Source organism: Hyperoodon ampullatus (genome assembly GCF_949752795.1).
Source record: "Hyperoodon ampullatus genome assembly, chromosome: 6".
Lineage (NCBI taxonomy): Eukaryota > Metazoa > Chordata > Mammalia > Artiodactyla > Ziphiidae > Hyperoodon > Hyperoodon ampullatus.
In genome coordinates, this window is record NC_136919.1 from 111,065,527 (window position 1) to 111,090,051 (window position 24,525).

The 24,525-nt window shown below is 45.0% G+C and overlaps 1 protein-coding gene across 2 annotated transcripts; it reads right to left on the minus strand.

Annotated features, from left to right (window-relative positions):
- Positions 1 to 608: 608 nt before the first annotated feature.
- On the minus strand, positions 609 to 21,039 carry SLC18A1 (solute carrier family 18 member A1; the record flags this gene model as incomplete). 2 transcript variants are annotated; one of them, XM_079705915.1, is made up of 15 exons in its annotated part: positions 609 to 722; positions 1,570 to 1,703; positions 1,915 to 2,034; positions 2,316 to 2,379; positions 3,916 to 3,967; positions 4,924 to 5,002; positions 10,978 to 11,073; positions 11,157 to 11,217; positions 13,359 to 13,402; positions 13,647 to 13,736; positions 15,312 to 15,404; positions 16,327 to 16,410; positions 18,527 to 18,585; positions 19,204 to 19,561; positions 20,916 to 21,039. In XM_079705915.1, 15 exons carry the CDS (start codon positions 21,037 to 21,039, stop codon positions 609 to 611), a joined length of 1,572 nt encoding a protein of 523 aa, XP_079562041.1. The 2 variants fall into 2 exon arrangements, with proteins under 2 accessions (XP_079562041.1, XP_079562042.1); XM_079705916.1 differs by lacking the exon at positions 10,978 to 11,073.
- Positions 21,040 to 24,525: the final 3,486 nt, after the last annotated feature.

Genomic DNA, 24,525 nt, shown 5'->3' on the forward strand with positions numbered 1-24,525 from the left:
TTAGTAATGAGGAAAGTAGGAGACCTCCTTCCACTGAGGGCAGACTCACTTCAGCAGCTGTAGGTTTGGCCACAGAGAAAACACTCAGCTTATAAAAACCAGGCAAACGTTTCCCAAACTGGCAATGTGGCAGCAATACAAGGTTGAGGACGCTTCCTCAACTCATCTGGGAAAAGTGAGGGAGGACCACGTCGAGGAACAGAAGACAACACTCTTATAGTCTGTTGGGAAGGTGCCAGAGAAAATCAGATAACAGCTGAAATGAGTCTTGGCAGCCACCCCACTGGTTTCAGGGAACACGGCTCACTGCCGCCTCCGTGAAGTGAGTCACCCCTCGTAGAACCCACACCGCCTTACAGAACCCGAGGAGGGAGCATCACTCTATCCTCCCACAGAAGGTGGGCTAGCTGAGGCATCAAAGCTTAGAGGGAGAGCTACAGGTGACACCGGTGAGGAGAGAACCTGGGAACAGCATGCATGGGAGGGGAGGAAGAGACACCAGGGGAGATAGAAGTGAAGAACAGCCCGTGGAGATCTGCATCCAGGGAACGAGGCAGTCACTGAAGTCTGAGCCTCACGTGACAAGGTCCAGGGACCAGTTTCTGCTGCTACTCCTCACAGCCAGGCTCCTCATCGCTGTCCTCCCCCAGAGGAAATTCCCTCATGTGCTTCTCGGCTGCGTGTCTCCAGGTCTCCATGGGGCAGTCCTGGCTCAGAACTGCCTGCAGCAAGAGGCAGGAAGAGAAATCACTGCACATCCTTCACCAGCTTCCCCATCCCCTTCCCCAACTAGTTCATCCAAGTCTAGTGCTGCACAGAAAAGACTCAAGAAACCAGCAAAGGACCCTTGCTCTGCTTCATGTATGTGCATAGGCCACCCAAGGGACCAAGGTGTAGTCACCCTAGTCAAGACAATCATCTGATATGCTTTTAATTGAATCCTTTCAGCAGTAGTACAGGCTCTAGCAGGGAGCAAGCTGAAATGGCCACCACCTCCCACCAGACTTTCACGTCATCTTTTGCTCCTTTAAGCAGCCTCCACATCCATCCCTAACCCACCCAGACCCTCAGGGTGCTCGTGCTGCGGTAAGAGGAAAGTATCTTATTAACTAAAATCATATGCTGTGGTTCTCTCCCCTGGGGTGTTTGTGCTTTAAGAAATGACCTGGTAAGGACAATGACAGATGTGAGTGAATGAATGAATGTGCCCAGTGGAATTCTGTCCATTTTGTGGGCATGCTTTGGTAATTCACACTTTGCCAGTAACTACAGCAAATATAGGATGCCTTGGATGATCCCTGACCCCAACACTTTACAAGCATCCCATTTTCCTTCTGTACTTAGGACCCTTCCTAACTGACCAGTGTAAGAGAGAAAGCGGTTGTGTAGAGAAGGGAAAATAAGGAAAGGCACAAGGGAAAGAGAGAGACAAAAGGGGCATTGGAAAACATGGCAGAGCAGAGAGCCTATCAAAGAGGGAGGAAGTAAGAGCACGGGATAAAAAGGGATGAGAGACATGGAAAGAAACAGAAGATGATTATTTTTTCAGCAGTCGTCAGAGTCCCTTACAAGCTTCTCCTCCTTGGCTGGGGGGCTCCTCAGGTAGAAGCAGAGAGGAGCGTAGATGATGTTGATGACCCCGATGATGACCATGAGCCGGGGGAAGCCAATGGCTCGCACAATGGCACCCCCAGTGGATGGGCCTGCGAGGAATAAAGCAAATCTAAAAGTATTTATTGAGTCTTGATCACACAGAGGACACCACGCTAGGGGCAGCAGGTGACCCAGGGGACGTCCCAGGGTCAAATATCTCCAGAACCCTAGGAGAATCAGCCTCTTCTACCTGGTATATGGTAGATAAAGGGAGAGTGGGGTACCAGGTCCTGGTGCTCCCCCATCCCTCCACCAACATACCTATAGCAAAGCCCATGCAAAAAGCCACGTCAGCGATGGCATAGATACTCCCGTACACCGGGGCATGGCGCAGGTCCACCAGGTGTCCCATGATGGGCATCACAGAGGAATCCACCATGCCTGTGGTCGGAGCAAGCAGGACACCGTGGTCAGCTCTACCCACAGTCCCCCTGCCTGTGTGTGGCATCCCCCCTCCTCCTCCCCCCTTTAGTCCACTGCCTTTGCCTGCTGTCTGTCCTCCCGTCAGGACTGACGCCCATTCCCACCAGGAGGTATGAGCCCATCTCTCCATACCCCTGCCAGCCACTCTCCTGCTTCTTCTGCCTTTCCACATACCCCCTCTGATCCGACCCAAAGCCAACGTTCAGGGGCTTCTAGTTTCCTTTAAGGGCACTTCTTACCTATGGAAAAGCCAAGCCCTGCATTGGGGCCAATGAGACCAAAAATATTACGAGCCAGAGGAACCTGCAGCAGGAAAGGAGGAAGAGTTCTTCAGGAGTCCAGCTGGGTCAGGTGGAAGCAGCACAAAAACAAAAGAGTTTTCCTACAAAATGCATCATCGACCAGGCGCTACGTGCCACAGACATTATCTCCGTGCATTCTTATACCTCCTGATGAAAAAGAACCTTTACTTCCGTTTAAAGATAGGAAAACTAGATTGGTGCCATTTGGGTTAAAGGTCCTATCGAGAATTACAGAACATAAGTGGTAAGATCAAGTGTGAACCTCGGATTTGACTCTAGGAAACCGTAACAATGGCCCTTTTCTGCTGCCTGGACTCTTCCTCCCCTTGCTCTATCCCCTCCACCCAGACACATACTTCCATCCTCACTCTTCACTGAGTGGAGTTTCCTCTCTTTTCTATTTGCAACATCATCCAGAGGTTTTACTTAAACCCTAATTGGGAGCCCATGGAGCAAGAAGACAAAGAAGAAATGCCAACAACCAGTTACCTATGAGCTAGCAGGGCAGGTGGCGTGGTTTGCATTGCTGCTTCAGCAAGCTTGTGAAACTCATTCTCTTGCCCTCCCCATCCACCCCCCATGGAAGCCTTCTTTTCCTCTTTTGCTGGTTCCTTACCTCCCTCCCTGGGCATCTGTCACCCAAACCTGCTATTCCAGCACACTCACCCCTTAGAGGTTTCACATACCATTTAGATGTTAGTGGCTATAAACAATTTTAGGGGTGAATCCTCAAGGGCTGTTTCTATTTTATCACTAGTACTGGTTAAAATTCACTGTGGGCTCACTACATGCCAGACACGGCTGCAGTTGGTGTGGGTAACCCTGTGAGGTGCTACCAGAATCCTCTGTACACAGATGAGGATACTGAGTAAAGGGAGGTGATGGAACAAGCTCAAAGTCACACGAGGAGCAAGTGACAAAGCTGGGACTGAACACGGAGCTTGTGCTCCCGATGAGGACCTCCAGCCTTTCCTGAGCACTGTATTCAGTGCTTTACAGCCATCTTATTCTCCTTCAAGCCTACGAGGCAAGCGTGCTTCTGATCCTTATGGTGGAGAGGAGAAAACGAAGGCTTAGAGAGCTTGCAGGGGACTCCTGGAAATGGAAGAGCCCTTCTTTGTTTCTTCCTCTACCAAACATTCTGGTGCTAGAGATGGGAGCACAGATAATGGTTCCCCTGGTGGCTTATGGGGTCCTGTCAGGGTGAGATGAGTAAATGAAGGCATAAAACGCACCAGCTTACAGACCCCAGAAATAGATACCACATGTATTGCTTCATGTGCCCATCCATAAAGCCTCAGACCTCTGTCTCCAGCTGCCCCACTGCCCTCTCCCTCTCCTTCCCCACCTCCTTTCAATGGGATGACTGGTGGCATCTCCCCCAGTGCTAAATTCCTACCTACACAGAAACAGTCTTTCTGACAATCCTTGCCAAGTCAACCCTCTGCTCATTTCAAAGGAAAGTGGTCTTTAAATGTCTGGGTTTCTCTCTCTCTCTTTCTCTCTCTCTCTCTCAACAAGACCTTATTATACTTACACAAAGCAAGCTGGTACCTACTACCACCATCCCAATCAGGGAGCACAGCCACCTGGAAGAAAACAGCCATCATTAAACAGTGCAAAGGGGAGAGATCCCTTCCACCTGCCACCCCATCAGCAACACACTGGCCAGTCCTACCACCCCTACTTCCAGAAACCCCTTAGGATATGAGAAGGTAAACACATCTCTACATGACCAGTTTATGCCCAGGTGAGCCCTTGTCCTGTCCCTTCCTGGCCCCTCATCTCTTCCCTGACTCCACACCTCTTTCCAGTAGAAGCAGATGAGGAGCAATGGGACATAGTCTTCCTTCCCTTAGAAGAGGAAGCAGCTGACTCAGAAGGTACTTGCCCCTTGGGGATAATCCTCAAACTTAATTTCTGCTGTTTCCCGATTCAGCCTACCTCTCACCTATTCATATTTTATCTGGTCTTCAGGGTCCATCTCAAAAACCACAAAACATCCCAAACTTCTTTCCTTCTCTGATTTCCTATGGCAATGGTTTTTAAACTTATTTTTTAAATCTTTGTGCTGAACTCCAACGGTAAAATTAAAGGTGTTCTCACGTAGTGGAGGAACAGAAACCAGACTCATACCTCTTAGCCCCCAATCCTTTCCACTTGGTGGCCTCTGAGGCACACCTGTAGAGCTCCCTGGGGGTCCATGGAATACAGTTTGACAACCACTGCCCCAAGGTACTGCTTTCTTCATACCTGTTCTCTGTGGAATTATTTTATCTCTTCAACTGGACAACAAACAACTGGATAGTAAAGGTTGTCTCTCATATATTCACTGCCTCTTCTATAGCAGCCAGCTCAGGACCATCCTTTCTCTATATTGCCCTTACCATCTACCCATCCCCATCCTCCCAGTGGGCAGTTTTTATCTGTGTGTACTTGTTCTAAACTTTCAACCTCAGAGAAGCTATTATTCATCATCCCAGGTGCAGGGAACACCTCAGAAGACTCTCCCACCTGACTTTTCCCAGATCCCCATGCTACATACCGACCCATCTTGTTGGCCAACACGCCAAAGAGGTTGGTGCCAATGAGGTAGGACACACTGGCAGGCAAGAAAGCTAGACCTGTAGAAAGACACAGGCCCTTACCTTAGAATGTACCCAGCTACTCTGAAACACCTTGTTTCTTACAGGACAGTGAAGTCCCCCTGTTACCTTCAAGGATCCCAAACCACTTTGTTCTGTGGGTTGGAGATCCTTGTGCAAACCCAGGGCAGATGACATAGGGCTCCACACTCTGCTTTCCTCAAGAGCAGGGCTGTGTTTAGCTTCAACACATTTAACGTGCTTTTAGCTCCCCTCTTGGACCTCCTGATGAATGGCTTTGATGAGCCATTCTCATGTATAATATACCCATGATTATCAGCATAAGAGCATGAGCTTTAGAGAAAGACTTACATACCTCCTAGGGAGTAAAATTCCTGCCTTGCTGTTTACCTGCCCTTCTATTGCTCTGACAGTGAATGTTTTTTTTTTTTTGGCCACACCTCAAGGCTTGCGGGATCTTAGTTCCCTGACCAGGGATTGAACCCATGCCCCCTGCAGTGGAAGCGCAGAGTCCTAACCACTAGACCACCATGGAATTCCCTCTGACAGTGATTCTGGATAAGTTACTAAACCTTTCTGAGCTTTGGCTTCCACATCTAGGAAAAACAAAGCTGTGATTCTATCATACCAAATTACATTAAGGAGCAAATTAGATAAATGTATGTAAAAGGATTTTGTAAACTGAAGCCCTTATCACATCGTTTTTTGGTGACAGTAGAGTCAGGTACCCTGGAACATGGGCTTTGCTGCTGAGTTCAAACTGTGGCTTGACCACTTTTTAGCTCTGTGACCATGGGGAATTTACCCTCTCTGAGCATCACTGATTTATTCTTTCATTTATTCATTCATGTAGCATTTTTAATGAGCTTTTACTATGTACCAGGTATTCTAGGGACCAGGATTAGAAGGGTGAATAAAATAGACAAAATCCTGGCTTCCAGGGAGCTTACATTCCAAGGGAGGGAGATAGACAGTAAACAAGTAAACAAATAAATGAAAAAGATAATTTTGACAAGTGATAAGTTCTGTGAAGAAAGTTTAATGTGGCAGTATGGAAGAGTGACCAGGAATAAGGGTTAACTTAGATTTAGGGGATCGGGGAAGGCTTCTTTGAGAAGGTAACATTTAAGCTGAGAACTGAATAACCAAAACAGAAGGTTTTTAGCAAGAAAAACAAACAAACAAACAAAAACACTTAATGCAAATAGGAAGGCCCATTGAGTGGACAAGTCTAGAGTTCTGAGGAGAGATCCTACGCACAGACATAAGGGTTCGACTAATTGGTTTACCAATTAGTTCTTAAAGCCATGGGAATGGCTGGGATCAATCATGAAAGATCAGAGATAGAAGAAGAGATATCTATGGACTGAGCCTTCTGGGGCTCTTACCTTGAAAAGTTAACAAACGAGGAGGAGATGGCAAAGGTGGTAAGGAATAGCCAATGAAGTAGGAGGAGATGGAATCCAGAAGGAAAAAGAAGAAGAAAAGAAAAGAAAAGAAAAAAGAAGTTTGACCTCTGAAGGAGCTGGGATGTTCCAACCATAAAGAGAAGGCAGTGGATGTAGGCACAGGTACAGGGAAGTAAGTATATGTAGTGATGAGAACATGCAAGGTCCCTTCTTGTTGCTTCTATTTTCTCAATGACTTGGAGTTGAGGATGATGAAGGTGAAGGGATGAGGGTGTGTAGGAGGTTTGAATGGAGAAGTCTAAACCAGTCCTTTTGGAAAGTAGGAAGGACATAACTAGGGACTTAGAGAAAGACTGTTGAACAGCGTGAAAACCCACTTTAGATTTGTGGCCATAAATATAAGGTGAGACCAACAGCCTACCTAGTGTGTGTTTTCCTACAGCCCCATTTCACTGCTCAGGGGCATGCAAGGAGTCGGCAACCAGATAGGCTTAACCAGAGTGAAGGCTTCCCATGTGACAACCCCAGAGGGAGCGGGTGGGGCAAAGAAATTAACAATGCTTTCAAAGGAGTGACATTAATGATGGACATGGATTCATCATGACAGACTCCAAGCTGAGTAAAGAAAGAAGAGAGGACATGAGTAGTGAGGGAAACAGAGAAAGAACTGAATGGACTGGTGACCCCAGTGTAGCCAAAATGTGTTAATATAGGGGTATTAGAATACCTGAGCAGGGAATATGTAAGGTGATAACTGCACTGCTTGGAAGTGAAATTTCAGAGAAGCTACAATTAATGGTGAGGTCAAGGTCAATATTATATGAAGGTTTGATTGGTTAAGGTGGAGAGGAGAAGAAGATCATTGCAAGACAGTAGATCAAGGAATAGGCCAAGATGTTGGCAAGGTTATCCACCTGGATATGGAAGTCAGCAAAAGTGGTGACAGGAATAAAGGTGAAATGAACATGAGCCAGGTGTTGGTGGATTTAATGAATAAGAAGGGATAACTCAGGGGTCAGTAGATAACTGCAATAAAGAAGGGTGGGGTGGTATAATCTAACGACATGATATTCAACGGAGTCAGGGCCTTTGAAGGAGAATGAAGAAGAAATGATTCAGAAGCAGCAAAAGAAAGCAAAGCCTAAAGGAACATGAACTTCCATCAAGAAGGCTGTGGGAAAATGGTGTTCTCAGAAAACATTCAGGTCTCAGGGCAAGAAGATGAAAGAAGTGTTCAGAGAAAAGAGGCTGAGGGCAGAGGGACACTTGCTGATGGCAGGGACTTCCACAAGACCCAGGATTTGGGAGGGCAATGGGAAACTGGGTCAGATTAAGAAATCTCTCAAATATGGGAATAATAATAATTGCTACCAGATAGGCTGGTGATAAGGCTTAATTGAGATAATGCAAAGCAACCATTTTGCAAGGTGCCTGGCACAGAATAAGTGCTCTCTGAGCATCGGCCTTAACTATTATCATCATAACCAGGGAGTAACAGGGTCAAGACTTGAACCCAGACCTTCTCCCTCCAACTCCAGGTGTTTCCACCACCCCACCAGCAGTGTGGCAGCACAGATGGCTCTGGCATAAAGAACTGCATGGAATGAGTGGTGTGAGTTTCCTTGGGTCTCACCAGCCTCTCTCTGCCTCACTGTATGGAGAGGAAACAGTGCTGCCTAATAGAAACTGTCATGATGATTACAATTAAACCCAAAGTCAACAATTCACCAGTTACTGGCTGAGGTCTTGTTTGCTTTTAATATTCTCTTCTGTGGGCTGGAGGTGAAACACACCTTAGTGTGTTTGTCTAGTCTATCTGTACAGGTGGCAATCTGTTTCAAACTGTAACCATGTGTTCCTGTTTAATTGCTTTAAAAAAATGTAATAGTATAGCTACTCAATTGTCTACCTGGTATCTGGAAATGGGCAGCTGTACGAAGCCCACAGGCCTCCTAGATACATCTCCTTGACATCATTTTAAGTGGTGTGGGATTTCCTGAATGAGATTTTCCTCAGTCAGTGTGGCTTGTGCTTTAGGATCTGAGTATAGCTTGCAATTCAGTAGCATTTTGTGCAAAAGAGGTGTTCCAGACTATATGTCTACAGACACATATATATTTCACAGCATATCTTCAAGGGGTGGGGAATTACACAGAGCTGTGACTGTCAAAGTGATTTCAACAAAAACAATGATGAAAACAGTAATGATTTTTATTTCCTGACTATATCCTCTATTCCAGGCACTGTGCTAATGCCTTTAGAATATAAAGACCTATTTAACCCTGAAAACAACCAGAAAAGTGCCTCCATTTTTTTGGGGGGGGATTTTTTTTTTTTTTTTTTTTTTGCGGTATGCGGGCCTCTCACTGTTGTGGCCTCTAGACCAGGCTCCAGACGCGCAGGCTCAGCGGCCATGGCTCACGGGCCCAGCCACTCCGTGGCACGTGGGATCTTCCCGGACCGGGGCACGAACCCGTGTCCCCTGCATCGGCAGGCGGACTCTCAACCACGGCGCCACCAGGGAAGCCTGTGCCTCCATTTTTACAAATGAAAAAAAGTGGAGTTTGAAGATGTTAAGTAACTTATCCAAGGACACAACCAGTAAGTGGCTGGGTCAGGATTTCAACCCAGGTGGACTTGTCTCCAAAGCCTGAGCTCTTTCCTCCACTGGGTGAGAGTAGTGGGCACACAATGGGCCACTTGGAGGATGTTCAGTCACACACTACAAATTGTTCCTGCCAACACCTTGGAGACGGGTCTGCATTGAAAGCAATATTTTTCAGTGTGGTCGCTGATGCCATATCAGCATCCCTGGGAAATTCACCAGGAATGCAAACTTGTTTCTGCTGAATTGCTGGATGGGGCCTCGCAATCTGAATTTTAACACACTCTCCAGGTGAGAACATTTGAAGTTAGACTTACAGATGCAGAGGGCACTGAGCAAAGTTGTAAGGGATGGTGGAGGACAAGGTCTTCTCAGTCTCTCACTTACCCCCCTGAGGGCTTTCTACTGCAGCCTCGCCTGCGCAAGGCACTGGGTGGCATCAGGCCTGTGAGCTTCCTCGCGTCTCACCAGCCTCTCTCTGCTTCTCTGTACCCTGACAGGAAACAGTGCTGCCTAATAGAAACTGTCAGGATGTTTACGATGAAACCCAAAGTCAGCAATTCACCAGTTACTGGCTGATGGCTGGTTTGCTTTTAATATTCCTATGGGGTGAAGAAGGGCTGGAGAGAGGCCGTTCTGAGCCAAGGTCGGTTGCCCCTCTGCTACAAGAGCCTCGAGGCAGGGGATGTTTATTTGCACCGAGCACCAACTAACTCAATTAACTGTCATGGTCAGAGGCAGCTGCAGCCCAGAAAAAATTCAATTTAGGGCTACGAGTGCAGCTGGGAGCCTTGCTTAGCCTGGTCCCCTAAAAATTAGATTTAGTGCTTTTCATTGTATATTAAGCTGTATCAGGTTCTTGTCAGTTTCCCCTCGGGCCACTTAAGCCTCTCCTCCCTGCAGTGACTGAGCCATTTGCACGTAACCTTCTCTGTCCCCTTTCCTCAGGCTTCCTGGAAAGGTCCAGAGCCTGCTCTCTGAGCTCAGATGAGTCATGTGGACATCTCTCCATGGAGCAAAGGAGGCCAGAGGCCTCCCTCACAGAACAATATACTCCATTAGCACTTTTTAGAGGTAAAAAGATAGCAAAAGGGTAATCTGGGGACAGGGAGTGGGAAAGAAGAACGTATCAGTAATGGTGATGGTGGCGCCTTGTTAATATTCTACGGGTGCAAAGCTTTGGCACAGATTATGTCATTTGTTCCTCAGATTTACCCTCTGAGCTAGATAGTATTCTGATGTCCATTTTAGAGATGAGAAAAGTGGTGCTCAGAAAGTTGTGATTTTCACAAGTGTGCACAGCAAATCAATGGAGCAGAAATAAAAACCCAAGGTCTTTTTTTTTTTTTTTTTCCGGTACGCAGGCCTCTCACCGCTGTGGCCCCTCCCGCTGCAGAGCACAGGCTCCGGACGCGCAGGCTCAGCGGCCATGGCTCACGGGCCCAGCTGCTCTGCAGCATGTGGGATCTTCCCGGACCGGGTCACGAACCCGTATCCCCTGTATCGGCAGGCGGACTCCCAACCACTGCGCCACCAGGGAAGCCCAAAACCCCAGGTCTTTGGACTAGAAGTTATTCATCCACCCAGCTAGGTATGTTGCCCCTCCATCACCCATCAATGCCCCCCAACCCTGCGCTTCTCAGCCTGCTTCTTGTTTTCTTCTTCTTCTCCTTTTTTTTTTTTTTTTTAAAGTTGAGAGTTATGTTTTACTGGACAGAAATTTTTAGGACTTCAAGCCCAGGAAGCAGCCTCTCAAGTAACCCTGAAAGAACTGGTCCTCGGCCTGCTTCTTGAAGGGACTGCCCACTAAATCAGGCTTGATTCACAGGTGTGGGCAGGGAAGGTAATTCTGTGAAGGAAGCACACTGTCCTTCTGTGACTCTGAAGACCTGGCCCTGATGATGCTTGCCGATTACCTGAGAAAGGGCCCATGGCACGCATCTCTGCCCAAGCCCGAGTTGGGGACCAAGGTCACTTACCTAGCTGCCACTCAGGGGCACACATGGTCTGCATCATCCAGATGGGCAGTGTGGGCTCGAGCATGGCCACCCCCATGTTGGCAAAGCAGAGGGAGCCTGGGGAGATGGTTCAGTGAGCCCCCGAGGCTGCCCTGAAACTCAGACTCTCCCAGCCCAAAGGGAGGCAAATGTCAGCTTACCTGCAGCCACCAGGATAAAAGGGTCTCTGACAAGTGTGAGGAGGGGAGTCCCCTTGGCACTCTGAGAACATGGACAACAAAAAACTTCCATTTGTACAGTGTATACATCGCTCCTGTTTTCACAGAATCTGAGAGCGTGCAGGCAGGACCTCAGAGACCGTCTACGTCAGCTCCCTTACTGGAGAGACCAGACACCCACGTCATAGAAGAGGAGGTGACTTGCCCAGTGTCACAGAGTGAGCTGGTGGCCGCACAGCCCCTATATGCAAGGCAGTCACAAAGAGTAAGACAACATATTCCAGACATGATTCCTGCCTTTGAATGACCATCAACCAGATCAGAGTGGATTGTCAGCAAGGCCAACGTTGGACAACAGGTGTCTGGACTCCTGGCCTCGGGCTTCTCCACTAGATCTTACCAGCACCAATATTCATCCAGGAGGGATGACAGGCAGAGTGCTGAATCCCAAAGGTGAGCCTAGAGGTAACAACTCAGAAAGCTGCTCAAGCTTTCTGAATGCTTTGTTCTGACCATGTGAAGCCATACTGGATTGGTGTGGCCAAAGGAGCCTGAACATCTAGATTAAAATGCCAGCCTAAATGTCCAATTATAACATCCCGCACCCCTCAAAAAACTTCATTCCAGATAAACTTAGCATCTACCTTCTTTCCATGCATACAAGCAGGCCCTCAGTTGTCATGGTTTTCTTTTCCTAAACTCCCTTCCTTCTCCTTTGCATAGGTCCAAACCTCACCCATTCGTCAAGGTCAAGCTTAAATGGCTCCTTCTTATCCAGTGTTCCCTGACTCAGGAGCTGGAACTTCTCTCTCTTTCAAATTTCCTGAGTACTGTGTCCTTATCTCTGGTGTTTACCACATTCTATCTTGTAATAGATTTAATAGTTTTGATATGATAACCCTCTCTGCATCCACACAGGGTGGATTGCAATATTCAGAGATACTAAAACTAAAAAGATCATGCCTTCTCCCATATATAATTCAAGTAAATAGACAGATCTAACTCATAAAATGTACATAAAAAAGTCCAATAAACCCTTTGAGCCAACAATTTCACTTTTCTTTGTTTTTGTTTTTGGCTGCACCATGTGACTTGTGGGATCTTAGTTCTCTGACCACGGATTGAACCCGGGCCCTCGGCAGTGAAAGTGTGGAGTCCTAACCACTGGACAGCCAGGGAATTCCTGACAATTTCACTTTTAGAAATTTACTCTAAAGATGACCTCCTACTCTATAACAATGCCTATACACAAGTTTATTCATTGCAGCACTATTTGTAGCTGCAAAATACTGGAAACTACCTAAATGCCCAAATATAGAAGAATGAATAAAATATAGTACTGGTATGCCAGCCAGAAAAAAAATACTTTTTTGAATACATAGAACATTACCATCTAAAAATCAAAATTATTCAAAAAGGTACTAAAGGAAAATCACTCTTCTACTTACAACACTTCTGATACCAAATGGGTGGGCTTTTTTCACACCAAGCAATTCTCCAGTTCTCTGTGAACCAACTGGGTGTCCCTAAAGTTTAATTCAATTCTGACACTAATTACTTGGAGCTAGCACAGACCCCACAAGATTGCCCCCCACTTCAGACACCAATCACAAGTAGTGCGCCCCTAGGATACCAACACTACCTTCTGACTTGGCTACAAAATCAAGGTCCTTAGATCAAACATTCCCATATTGTCTGTACTCTCTTATCTTTCTTCATGACTTGGTATACATTTCCCAGAGCCATCTCTGTCTTAGAGTCAGACAGATACCAGCTCTGATATTTAACTGCTACAGAATGACAGTCTGTAAGTATGCTTTGCGGGGGAGAGTGTTTGGATGGCCTCCAAGGTCTTCTTTAGCTCTGAGATATTATAACTATAAATACTCAGGTCCCAATGTCATTGTCATCCTGGTTCTGAGTTATTATATATAACTCAGTAAGGTTTCTTTGATTCTTTATAAGGCCCTTCCTCCATCTTGGTCCAACAACAAGCCAGACTCCTTCCCCATCCCTCAGGCTATCCTAAACGTGACCCTATTGGGAACCCAGTACAGTTCATGCTTTCTCCAACTCCACTCCCCTTTCTTCTTATGGTTTGACAGGGATGGTCTAGGCAGGCCTGGGTCACTGCATCTATCCATTCTATCACTCTCTTGGCAATGGAGCTTGGTATCCACTTACTTCAGGAGAGACTTTGGAAGGCTGCAGGATGCAAAGCTGGAGTGCTAAGAAAGGAAGAGGGAGTGAGAAATAGCTCAGTGTGTCTACTTATTAGTTGGAGGATCCAATAACAGCCACGTTGTCAGCACCTTACCCCTTGCAGATCTAAGTCCCTGAGCTTCCTCCCTCTCTCTCACGATGGGGCAGTCCTCGATCCACCCAAATATGTCAACACGGACACCACAGCATAATGCACTCCCAGCCTGACCTGGGCTCTCGCCTGCCTGGTGGCCTCTGATGGTGACTTACCTCCATCCAGTAGTGCCAGGAAGGCCAAGATGAGGAAGGGTACAGTCTTCCCCCAAAATACGTATGTCACGCTTCCAAACGGGGCTCCCACTAGAAAAGCAAAACAGGCATGGATTCCAGAGATGGGGGGCTGATTCCCAGCCAGCATGACTTGTCCTCCTATACCCAGTGAGCATTTCTTTTGATGGCCTGCTAGGGGCTGAGCTCCACATGAGGACACGAGGTTTTGAGGATTCAGAGATGAAGAAGACCTACTTCCAAGGGGCTCACTTTCTAGTGGAAGAAATGTGTGTGTGGGCATGGGGGGGACCCAAATAATTATAACATTGGTGAAAAGTAAGTGTTCCATCCACACAACGTTATGTAATCACAGTAGAGTGAGTTCAGGTGGCCACAGGGGCTTTGTCAACTGGGCAATACCTGTGGGGAAGAAGCATGTGTGAAGAACACAGAGGTGTCAGAAAAGAGAGTGTGGATGGAGCAGAAATAGAAGAAAGTCCCTGTTACTAGAAGAGGAGTATTTGGGAGATGAGAAGAGGTGGGGAGGGTTGAGACCAAATAGCCAAGGGCCCTGTATATCCAGATAAAGCATGTACTTGGCCTTGTGGGCTAGGGAGAAACAGCAGTGCTTTTTGGCAGGGGAGAAACACCAGCTCTGGGCATAGGAAGCTTCTTCTGGCGGCACCTTGGAGGAAGGAGACAGTGTGCAGATCAGGCAGGAGGCTGGTGCCTTGTTCCACCTGAGACGTGATGAGGAGCTGGCTTTGAGCAAGTGGCTGAGGAGGGTATAACAGGCTTATTCATTTGGGAGGGAGAGGTGATAAAGGAGACAAGGATGCACCAAAGTGTTAGCTTGGGTGTCTGGGGAGGTGGATACTAACGAAGAGCAGGGCTTTGCTTCCCTCTCCTCGCCGTGGTGGTAGAGAGCAGGGTATAGGCCAGGGAAGAGATTTTTGGTGTTTTCTTCTCAATTAGCTAGAAAATTCCTAGAGGGCAGGAAGCATGCCTGAGCCTTCTGACCTATATCCCCTCTGTGCCAGCACTGTGCTTGGCACACAATACGTACTCAGTAAAAGTTTGTGGCTTGTTAGACTAGTCAATTAAACCAGTCTTTGGATGAACCTCAAAGAAAGTATAAGCTTATGGTTTGGAGCTTGGCATTCGATCCCAGAAAATCTGAGTCTGTTTCCTTGCTCTGGCATTTCCTGGCCATGTGACCCTGGATGGCTATGAATGTTTCTTATCCTCATCTGTGTAATGAGGACGATCATTCCTCTTTTACAGTGTGGTAGTGAGGAATAAAAGAGATTATGTATATATTTAGCACAGAACCCTACAAAGAGCATGTTCTCATGTTGAGAGCACTGGCCACATACGGAAGCAGAGGTAAGGTGGTGGCTACTAACCTGCAGATATTCACTCCCTTGAATAGAGTAGGTTTCTGGACCATTCCCAGGCCCTTATGGGCTGTTCAGCTCCCCAAGGGGAAAGAGATTCTGCTTTTCCTGGGCAGAATTTCAGAAGGACTCAAAACATGGTTGGACAGAGAAGGAAGAAAGATGCTGTTGTCCATGACCTTAGAAACACCTGCCTCCTGGGACTGTCTCCGAAGAGTCTGCTGTAGCTCATGCTCCTGAACCCAGACCTGGGGCCAGTGCCACTTACCTAGCACTCCCAAGGCCAGGCCCCCCAAGGCAATTCCCATGGCCTGCCCTCTCTCACAGTCATCAGTGTAGACACTTGCCAGCATCCCAAGACCTGAAAGGAGAGAGGCAGGTAGAATTAGCATAGTCTCCGCCTCTCTCACTGAGTCCTTGGTCTTGCCCCTAGTATATCTTCAGGGGTCGTCTTAGCTAGAGTTTCAGTTTTGGGGGTTTTATAGAACCTAACCCATAGTATTTTGCAAGTACTGCCTCCCACAGGTCCCCCAAATGCCCACCTTGCTCACTTCTTCTGTTCAGGATATCATTAGAAGTGCAGAAGTCTCTGGGAAGGGTAATGCACAATACCATTGTCCAGTGATCCTGCATTTCATATTGTTTTATCATTTCCTAGTACATTTCCCTGAATCCGTGGATATGGAGTAGGTCAAGGAAGGGAAAACCTATGGACACAGAGCACTGCTCTATTCGATGGGGATGCCCAGGGAAGAGTATGAAAGCACTTGGGAGAGAGTGTGGGCTGGACTCTTATGCCCATTTACTCATGTGTAAAATGTCATAAAATCTCCGCTTCATAGGGTTACATTAAATATTGTATTTGATAGTACTTTGCAAACTGTGATGGTATTACCAATAGTATTAACTTTATTACTTCTATAAAATGGTAAGAGGGGGACAGAGAAAAGACCATAGAGTGGCATTAAATCAAAACCTGGCATACTTCACAGTTTTACCTTGGGCTTGGCCTGACCTGAGCTAGCAGCATCTAAATACCAAAGAAAATTATGTCATGCTTAGGGATTTACAGGCACTACCAGCAACTCTACAATTATCTTGTTTTTAAATCACAATTTCCGCAACTATGCAGAGATACATATCACAATTTATGCAACAATCACAACTATGATGATATTTTCCTTAATGTCTTCATATAAATCTTATAGGGTCTGATGGTAGTAAGAGGTGGTGAGAGATGTGTGTGTGTGTGTGTGTGTGTGTGTGTAAGATGTCGGCGTTACCTGCAACAGATGAAAATGAAGATCCAATGCCTTGAAGAGTTCGGGCCACAAAGAGCAGGGTATAGGTATCAGAAAAAGCAAACACTGGGCAAAGAGAATAGCAAGAATGCTCCAGTTAGCAAAAATGCCTTTGATTCCCAGGCCACCAGAAAATGGACTCATGATACTATAGACATGAGCCATTATGCGTATGTTTTAATAAAGCATGATCACTGCTCCCTGTTTTCGGAGTGGTCTTTCTAATCCTTCCCCCTTAATTAGGATTGCATTTTAATTGGCATGAAGACAGAGAAACCAAAGCATAAACTAATTCACCACACAGTGGATGGAAGGCTGAGTGTCCACATTTCCTGCTTAAAACCCAACATCCTGTCCACTGGAGTCAGGGCTGTGCATGAAACCCAATGCCCTGGGCTGAGAACTGGTCCCTGGACCCTACTTCTGGATCCTCTATATGCAATACCCAGATCTGATCTTTGCCATTGTTGGGTCCCATTGAGTCATCTGGAGTGTGGGACAAAAGCTATGTGTACTTGAAGGACCATTGGTACTGAGTAGAAAATAATATCTTGTAATCCAGTCATATCCTTCCCCTAATATTGGAGGACCTTTTAGCCAAATCAGATCAGTGAGTATTTATTAAGTAATACTGACCATGCAGCTGTGCTGTACTCTGTAGCAGATGTGAAATAAAGAGAATATCCAGTTCATGCCCTTGAAGAGATTCATTCTACCAGAGACTAACATACACGAAACTGAGAACCAAACAGGAATATGTTGTCAACAACTAAATTACAGGGCATTGGTAGTAAGGTTGGTGGGTCCAGACATGTCTCATCTCCAATTCCAGGACAACACCACAGAAAGAGAGGACTCCCTCCCAAAGTGTCTGAATCAGCATAATCTGAATCCCTTTGCCCATTCATTAGATGTCTTTCGTTGTGTTTATAATCTTCTCCCATGACTTCCCGACATGAGTACACCATCTCCCAAACATGCAAATGATTGGTCTCTCCTGGCCAGGCCTCCAATGCTTTCTGCCAGGCTTTTTGATTTCCACTCTGTTCAGGGTCTGCTACCCCTATGTCCTTTGAGAATGGTGTGACTAACTTATCTCTGTTGGCCCAGGACCTCTGTGGTTTTAAAATCAAAAGTCTCGCATCCCAGGAAGCCCCTCAATCACAGGCAAACTAGGATGGTTGATCCCCCTATTTAGGAAGACCAAAGTAATTTCTTTTTCACTTTGTGCCCCAACATGGGCCACCATTTAGCTCCTAATTACATTAAGCATGTTTCCCAGCTGGGGGCCCTTCAGGGGAGTGATGGGCATCAGTAACCTCATTTTAGTATTTAAAAACCCTGAAGGAATGCTACACAGGATCCCCTAAACATCAAACGTTTGCTAGAGTTAGGCTAACTCAGCATAGCAACACTAGTTATGGCATGGAAATGATAATTATTATTTAATATATACAGTTCAGTAGATAAGAAAAGCTTTCAAAACATGAGTTCTTGGACTTCCCTGGTGGCACAGTGGTTAAGAATCTGCCTGCTAATGCAAGGGACATGGGTTCGATCCTTTGTCCGGGTAGATCCTACATGCCACGGAGAACTAAGCCCGTGCGCCACAACTAATGAGCCTGTGCTCTAGAGCCCGCGAGCCACGCTACTGAGCCCACGTGCCACAACTACTGAAGCCCGCGTGCCTAGAGCCCATGCTCCACAAGAGAAGCCACCACAATGAGAAGCCTGTGCACTGCAACGAAGAGTAGCCCCCCTCACTGCAACTAGAGAAAGCCTGCGCGCAGCAACAAAGACCCGACGCAGCCAAAAATAAATAAATAAATTTATTAAAAAAAAAAAGATGGGAGGTTTGTACTAAACTCATTCAAGGGATTACTGATAGATACACACATACACATTATAGCATACAAATTAAAACAGCCTTCACAATTTTCCCAAGCTGAAGGAAGTGAAGTATCTGTTCTTTTATAGCATGATATACAAATGCCATCTAGACTGAGTTGCCTCTACTGCTCTAGTCCCCATAACGAAAACTGTAAAGCATTTAAATCAGTGTCATAAGTCACTTAGTCAGATGATGAATTAGCGAACTTGACCCTGCTCTATTCCTGGTAATGCATGTGATAAAATCAAAGTTAATCAATGAAGTGAAGAAAAGAGGTAGCAAATTACTTACTAACTGTGGAGATAAACATGATAACAAAGCCAGCAAACATGGGAATGTGATATCCAATCCTAAAAGGGAATTGAAAAAAAGATACAAGTCCAATAGGCATCTGTATACTTGCACTATATTTTTTCATGTAATTGGGAACAAAAATGCAGTTATTTGAGTGCATGGCAAAACATGTCTCCGAATGCAGGTATAGAGATGGAATAGGACATGTGAATGCATATAAACAAACATGCAAATTTACCTGTTGGTCAGGGCCCAAATCCTCTTTTCCAGAAAAGATAAATAACCTAGTCAGAAGGCATATCTTTCTGAAACATGAGGATAATCCCAAACACAAGCACTAAGAAGCCAGCGCTCTATCCTGCAAGAGGCCTGTCCTATTTCTAACCTTACCCCATTCAAGCCATGTTCCAGGGCACTGAAATAATACCAGTAGTATACTTCTGTTCCCTGGTTCTCTTCTTGGTAATCAATAGTCATTACATCATTAAGAAAATCTGAAGCCCAAGTCATTTTATCAATATCATGTTATCTTTCCCAAACAGCTGACCACCCTGGGGTGCAGACAAGTGAGTTTTCCTTCTTTATCCCTTCTAACCACCTTTATGATACCTCAGCCCATTCTCTTATGTCTGAGCCCCTGAGTACCCTGTGGGGCACTGTACCCATTGAGATACCTGTTGGTGAGAGGCCCCACGAATGGGTTGACCAGAAGTTGCATCAGAGCCTTGGAAGCAAACAGAAGCCCAACCCGTAGGTTCTCTTCCTTCAAGAACTCTGTGCCTTGAAAGCAGTTGTTTTCATGGGCTGGGATGGCTTCGGTGACCGGAGGGGGGATGGTGCCGGGAGTGTCACTTGTCCATGCTATGCCACTGGGCACACTTTCTTCCATAGCCAAGGTGTTGTTTTCAAAGAAGGAGAAGATGGTGGGAAAGGCAGAAGTGAGGGCAGGCTGGGAAGCTGTGGTGGGCCCAGGGTACAGAGACGTGTTGACTTTGAACTCTGTGGCATATAGGTAGGTGGGCACAATGGGCACTGAAAGTTAAGAAGAACAAGTAATGAGGGCTAAGGACAGACTGTCTTCTGACTGCTAGTCCGTTCAGGGACATTACCAGGAGGTCCAGACTCATGCTCAGGAAGGCGTCTAAGTGACATGATCTGAGGCCTACTCAAAGACGGTGCCTGCCCGGGTTACCCTAGTAGCTCAGGTACCTGAATTCCAACCATCATACAATTGGTCCTCATTATTCATGGATTCCATATTGGCTAATTCGTCTACTGGCCAACGTTCGTAATCACAAAAATCAATGCTCACAAAGCCACCATGGGTTTTCTCAGACATACATGCAGAGAGTGTGGAAAACAGAGTCACCAGATGCTCACTTTTGCAGCTGAGGGTGAACAAGGTGGGCTCTGCCTTCTTGTTTCACTCTCACACAGAGATGCAGAGCATGGGGCGGGGAAGGGCAGAGAGGTGCAAGAAGCTCCAGCTCTGGGGCCAGTTGGGAACAGCCTGAATCCCAGCTCAGCACCTGTTAGTGGGGTCGCCTCAGGCAAGTCACTTAACACCTCTGAAGTTCGTTTTCTCTTTTGTACAGAAAATACAATCTACCAGGATGTGTTGTTTTTAAGATTTAAGATTATAATCTATACGGTGTATGTGCGCGTGCACACACACACACATATGTATGGGGGGCGGGGTGTGTGTGTGTGTGTGTGTGTGTATTTCCCCGAGGAGAAATTATTTAGTATTGACTAAATCCAGTGTTCACAGAAAATTTATAGAGCATAACACCATGAATAATAAGAACTGACTGTATTGGATTTATAATTTGTTTCAGGAAGACTCTTGTTTAAAAGCATGTATTTTACTCAGAAGGGGAAACATGTTGGCGCCCATTTATATACCAGCACAACTGAATGTAAAAATGAATAGACTACCAACTGAAAAAGAAGGACTGGGAGGGCATGAACCACAGGAAAGGTAGGTTTTGATAAGAAGTTGGATATCCATATAAAGTGTGTTATTTTGACAGAGCAGACAAAGGCAACATGGTGAGAAGATGCTGACAATCCCAGAGGGCACTTGGAGTCATTAGCGCCTGAGGAAGAGAGTATGGGGAGGAAGAAGAGTATTGTCAGTTGTGGCTCCGGGTCAGCCCCTTAGATTCGGGCAGATGCTCTCTGAACCTCTGGGGTCTTTCAGCAAAGGTTGGCAAGCTTCAGACTCCATTTCCTGCCATTTCTTCCAATCCCCAGCAATCCTTGTGTTTTCAAGCACAAAAAGAAAAATTCTCCAGTCCGTTCACTGCTGAATTCTAACAGGGTATGTGCTGTCCTCTGGGAACCAGAGCAAATTAACCCCCAGCGCCAAGCCCCCCACACGTACCCACCACAGTGAGCAGCATGTTGTCCAAGAGCAGAGCGACAAACACCACCAGCAACACCAGCTTCCGGGACTCTCTCCCCTTCTTCAGCAGCCACTGAGGAGCGTCCAAAGCTGCCCTGAGCATGGTGAGGGCGCCAGGGGTGGCTTCTCTGCCAGGTTTTTAGGAAGGATCTGGGAGAAATTCTGCCCAGACAAGTGAAACTCATTATTAAAATGAGACGTACAAAGAGTTGCAAGTGATAGGATGGTATTTTTGTTTGTTTGTTTGTTTATATTTTATTGAAGTATAGTTGATTTACAATGTTCTGTTGATTTCTGCTGTACAGCAAAGTGATTCAGATACACACATATATATATTCCTTTGCACACTCTTTTCCATTATGGTTTATCACAAGATATTGCATATAGTTCCCTGTGCTATACAGTAGCACCTTGTTGTTTATCCATCCTATATATACTAGTTTGCATCTGCTAACCCCAAACTCCCAGTGATAGGATGGTATCTGAACCCTTTCCATGCCTGTGTCTCTGTTACTTCTTATACATCTGAATAACTCTACCTTGTTCACAGAATGCCTTCCAAAGAAGCATTGCTGACCAGCTTTTTATATCTGAAATTCTACCTCACACATTAAGCAAGTTCTACAGAGATCACCTAGCTCTATATTTCTCAAACATCAGACATTTGCCCATCACCTCAGTAGTTTATGTCATATCTGAGGACTACCTGTATTGTTAATTACTTAATCTTTTCCTCTAAATCCACTCTTTTTAAAAACTGAAATACTATCATTTAAAAAGATAACTTTATGTGCCATGCCAAAAAAATAACTGTCTATGTCTATGTACCACCCCAAAATAGCCTATGTGCCACAAGTGTTACCTGTGCTGCCCACTGAGAAACACTGACCTAGACCAAGCCTTTCATCTCACAGATGAGAAATCTGAGATTCAAGAAGCTAAGAGATGTGTCTCAGGTCCCACAATTAGTGTCAAAATAGAACAAAATCCCAGGTTTTTTTTTTAAACTTGCGGGAATGTTCCCCACCATCTTCCCTTGCTCTATGGTACTAGAAACACACCTATTCTTTTGTTTAAGCTATAAACCCCTGCTCAGAAAGGTGTGCTACTCTGTGTAAGTAAAATACTAACTCTGATGATTCGTTTTCTACTTAGGATTTCATGTCATTAGTCAGCATTAAGTCAGAGTACTTTGTTAGACTTCAGGTAATAACAGTTGCTGGGAAGGATTTCATTTTCTTTTATGTTGTTTCTGTTGTAGTATCAACAATTCCAATTTCATAAAGTTTAAAATAGATTACTGTCATGAAACATATCAGGCTCTAAAAAATGTATACCCTTTGATTTGGAACCTATCTTAAGGAAATAATCAGAAATGTAGCCAAAGATTTATGTGTAAAATTAATAACTGTTGAATTATTTATGTTAGTGATACATTTTAAATGTATCATAAAAATGATACATTTTAATGGTGGAATATAAGTAGCTCTTAAAAACAATGTTTTCAAATAATTTTGATGACTTAGAAAATACTCAATATGTTAAGAAAAAAATGATATTAGATTGTATCTACAGCTTGGCCTCAATTATATAAAAAATAAATATATGTGCACCATTTTAAAAGACTAGACTAGAAAGGTACATTCACAAGTGTCAGCTATTATAATCAATGACAAATTATCTTCTTTTTCCTTTTCTGTAATTTTGAGTTATTCTATAATTATTCTATAATTAACTACTTTCATAATACAGGAACTAAATAATTTTAAATGATTATCATTGGGGTTCAATATCAGCCTCAAATGTTGGAAGTATCCTAGCACTGAGCTACTCCTTTCTAAGGCAAGGGCTGGAAGAAGAACACCATCCACACTACAGTTGCAAGTGACCAAGGGGTGCCCATGGAACCAAATTTCCAGATCAGTTTTAACCAGAAAATGCATGCAAACTCATTTAAGACCCTTCATTTCTCTGTATATAAGGAAAAGCTATATCTAAATACAAACTGAGTTAGGATATATAAGAAATGCATACATAAGAATATAAGAAGAGATTAAAAGAAAAGCAATGGAAAACTAAAAGATGTAAAATGGAATAAAATAAGTTCTCTGAGGACAGACCAAAAATATTCAAGCAAACCAAACCAAACCAAAACAACAAACCAAACAAAACCAGGAATCTGTCAACAAATCAGTAGTAAACTTTAAAGTCATAATTCTCTTTTGAGAGACACAAATTACAAGGAAGGATTAAATGTGTCCAGAGAGAAAAACATCTTACCTTAGAGCTCACCTTGTACCAGGTACTCAATGAGGTATTGGCAGCTGTTAGCAGTTCAGCCGGGACTCTTCTCTGAAAGTGGATGTGCTGATGGATTTATTGCCACCTGTTATCTGGGGATGTCATGCGTGCCTTTTGTCCACAAAGATTTAATTGGAACCTTAGCTCCCTGCATCACAGGCAGGAAAGCAGCACTGAAGAGGATAAAGAGAGGGGAGAAATTATCCTAAATAAAGATGAGCTGGGCTACACCGTTTTTCATTCATGTTTATCTATCATCAAGCACATTAACTTTTGTCTGGGTCTGAATACAAACTGGAAGACACAACGGAACAAGGGTACGGTTCCTCTTGCTTGTTACTTAGTCAAAGAGGCTCCACATACCCAACTGCTTTTGGGAAAGAAACAAATCTTACAACACCTGCAGGACCAAAAACAAAAGAAAAACAAAAAACAAACAAAAAAACTATGCATGTTGTTCTCAAGTATAAAAACCCAACACCTATGGTCTCTGTGGAAGCACAGATTGCGCACTTCCATCTTTATATCCCAATACTAGCTCAAAGCCCGGCACGTGGAAGTCTCCAGTAAATATTTCTTGTATGAATGACTGGATGGATGGTTGCATGAGAGAGTATGGCTCATTGTGGAATCTTCGAGTGGCCCTATAGATCTATACACTCTTATGATATTAAGAGTCATCAGTGGGGCAAAGAACATAAATAATTTACAAAAGAGCAAATGGAACTATTGAGCAGAGTAGCAGTGGAGACTTCCTAACTGTGGAATAATTGTCTTAATTAACTTGGGAACTTTCAAGTTCAGGCTTAAAAAAAAAAAAAAAAAAAAGGAAAGAGATTTAAAGGAACCCTGGAAAGAGAAATAGGAAGGAAGCAATAGAAATAGGAGGAGAGGAGTGTATGAGTTTGCTATTGCTGATATAACAAATTACCACACACTTAATGGCTTATAACAACACAAATGTATTATCTTAGAGTTCTGGAGGTCAGAATTCCAAAATAGGTCTTATTGGGCTAAAACTCAAGGAGTTGGCAGAGGTGCAATTCTTCTGGAGACTCTAGGAGAGAATCTGTTACCTTGCCTTTTCCAGCCTCTAGAGGCCACCTTCATTTCTTGGCTCAGGGTTCCCTTCCACCTTCAAAGTCAGCAGCACAGCATTAATTCTCTCTCTCTCTCTCTCTCTCTCTCTCTCTCTCTCTCTCTTCCATTTAACTCTCTATCACTCTCTCTCTTAGCCTCTTGTCTCCCTCCTTCACTTAAAAGAACTCATGTGATGACATTGGCTCAT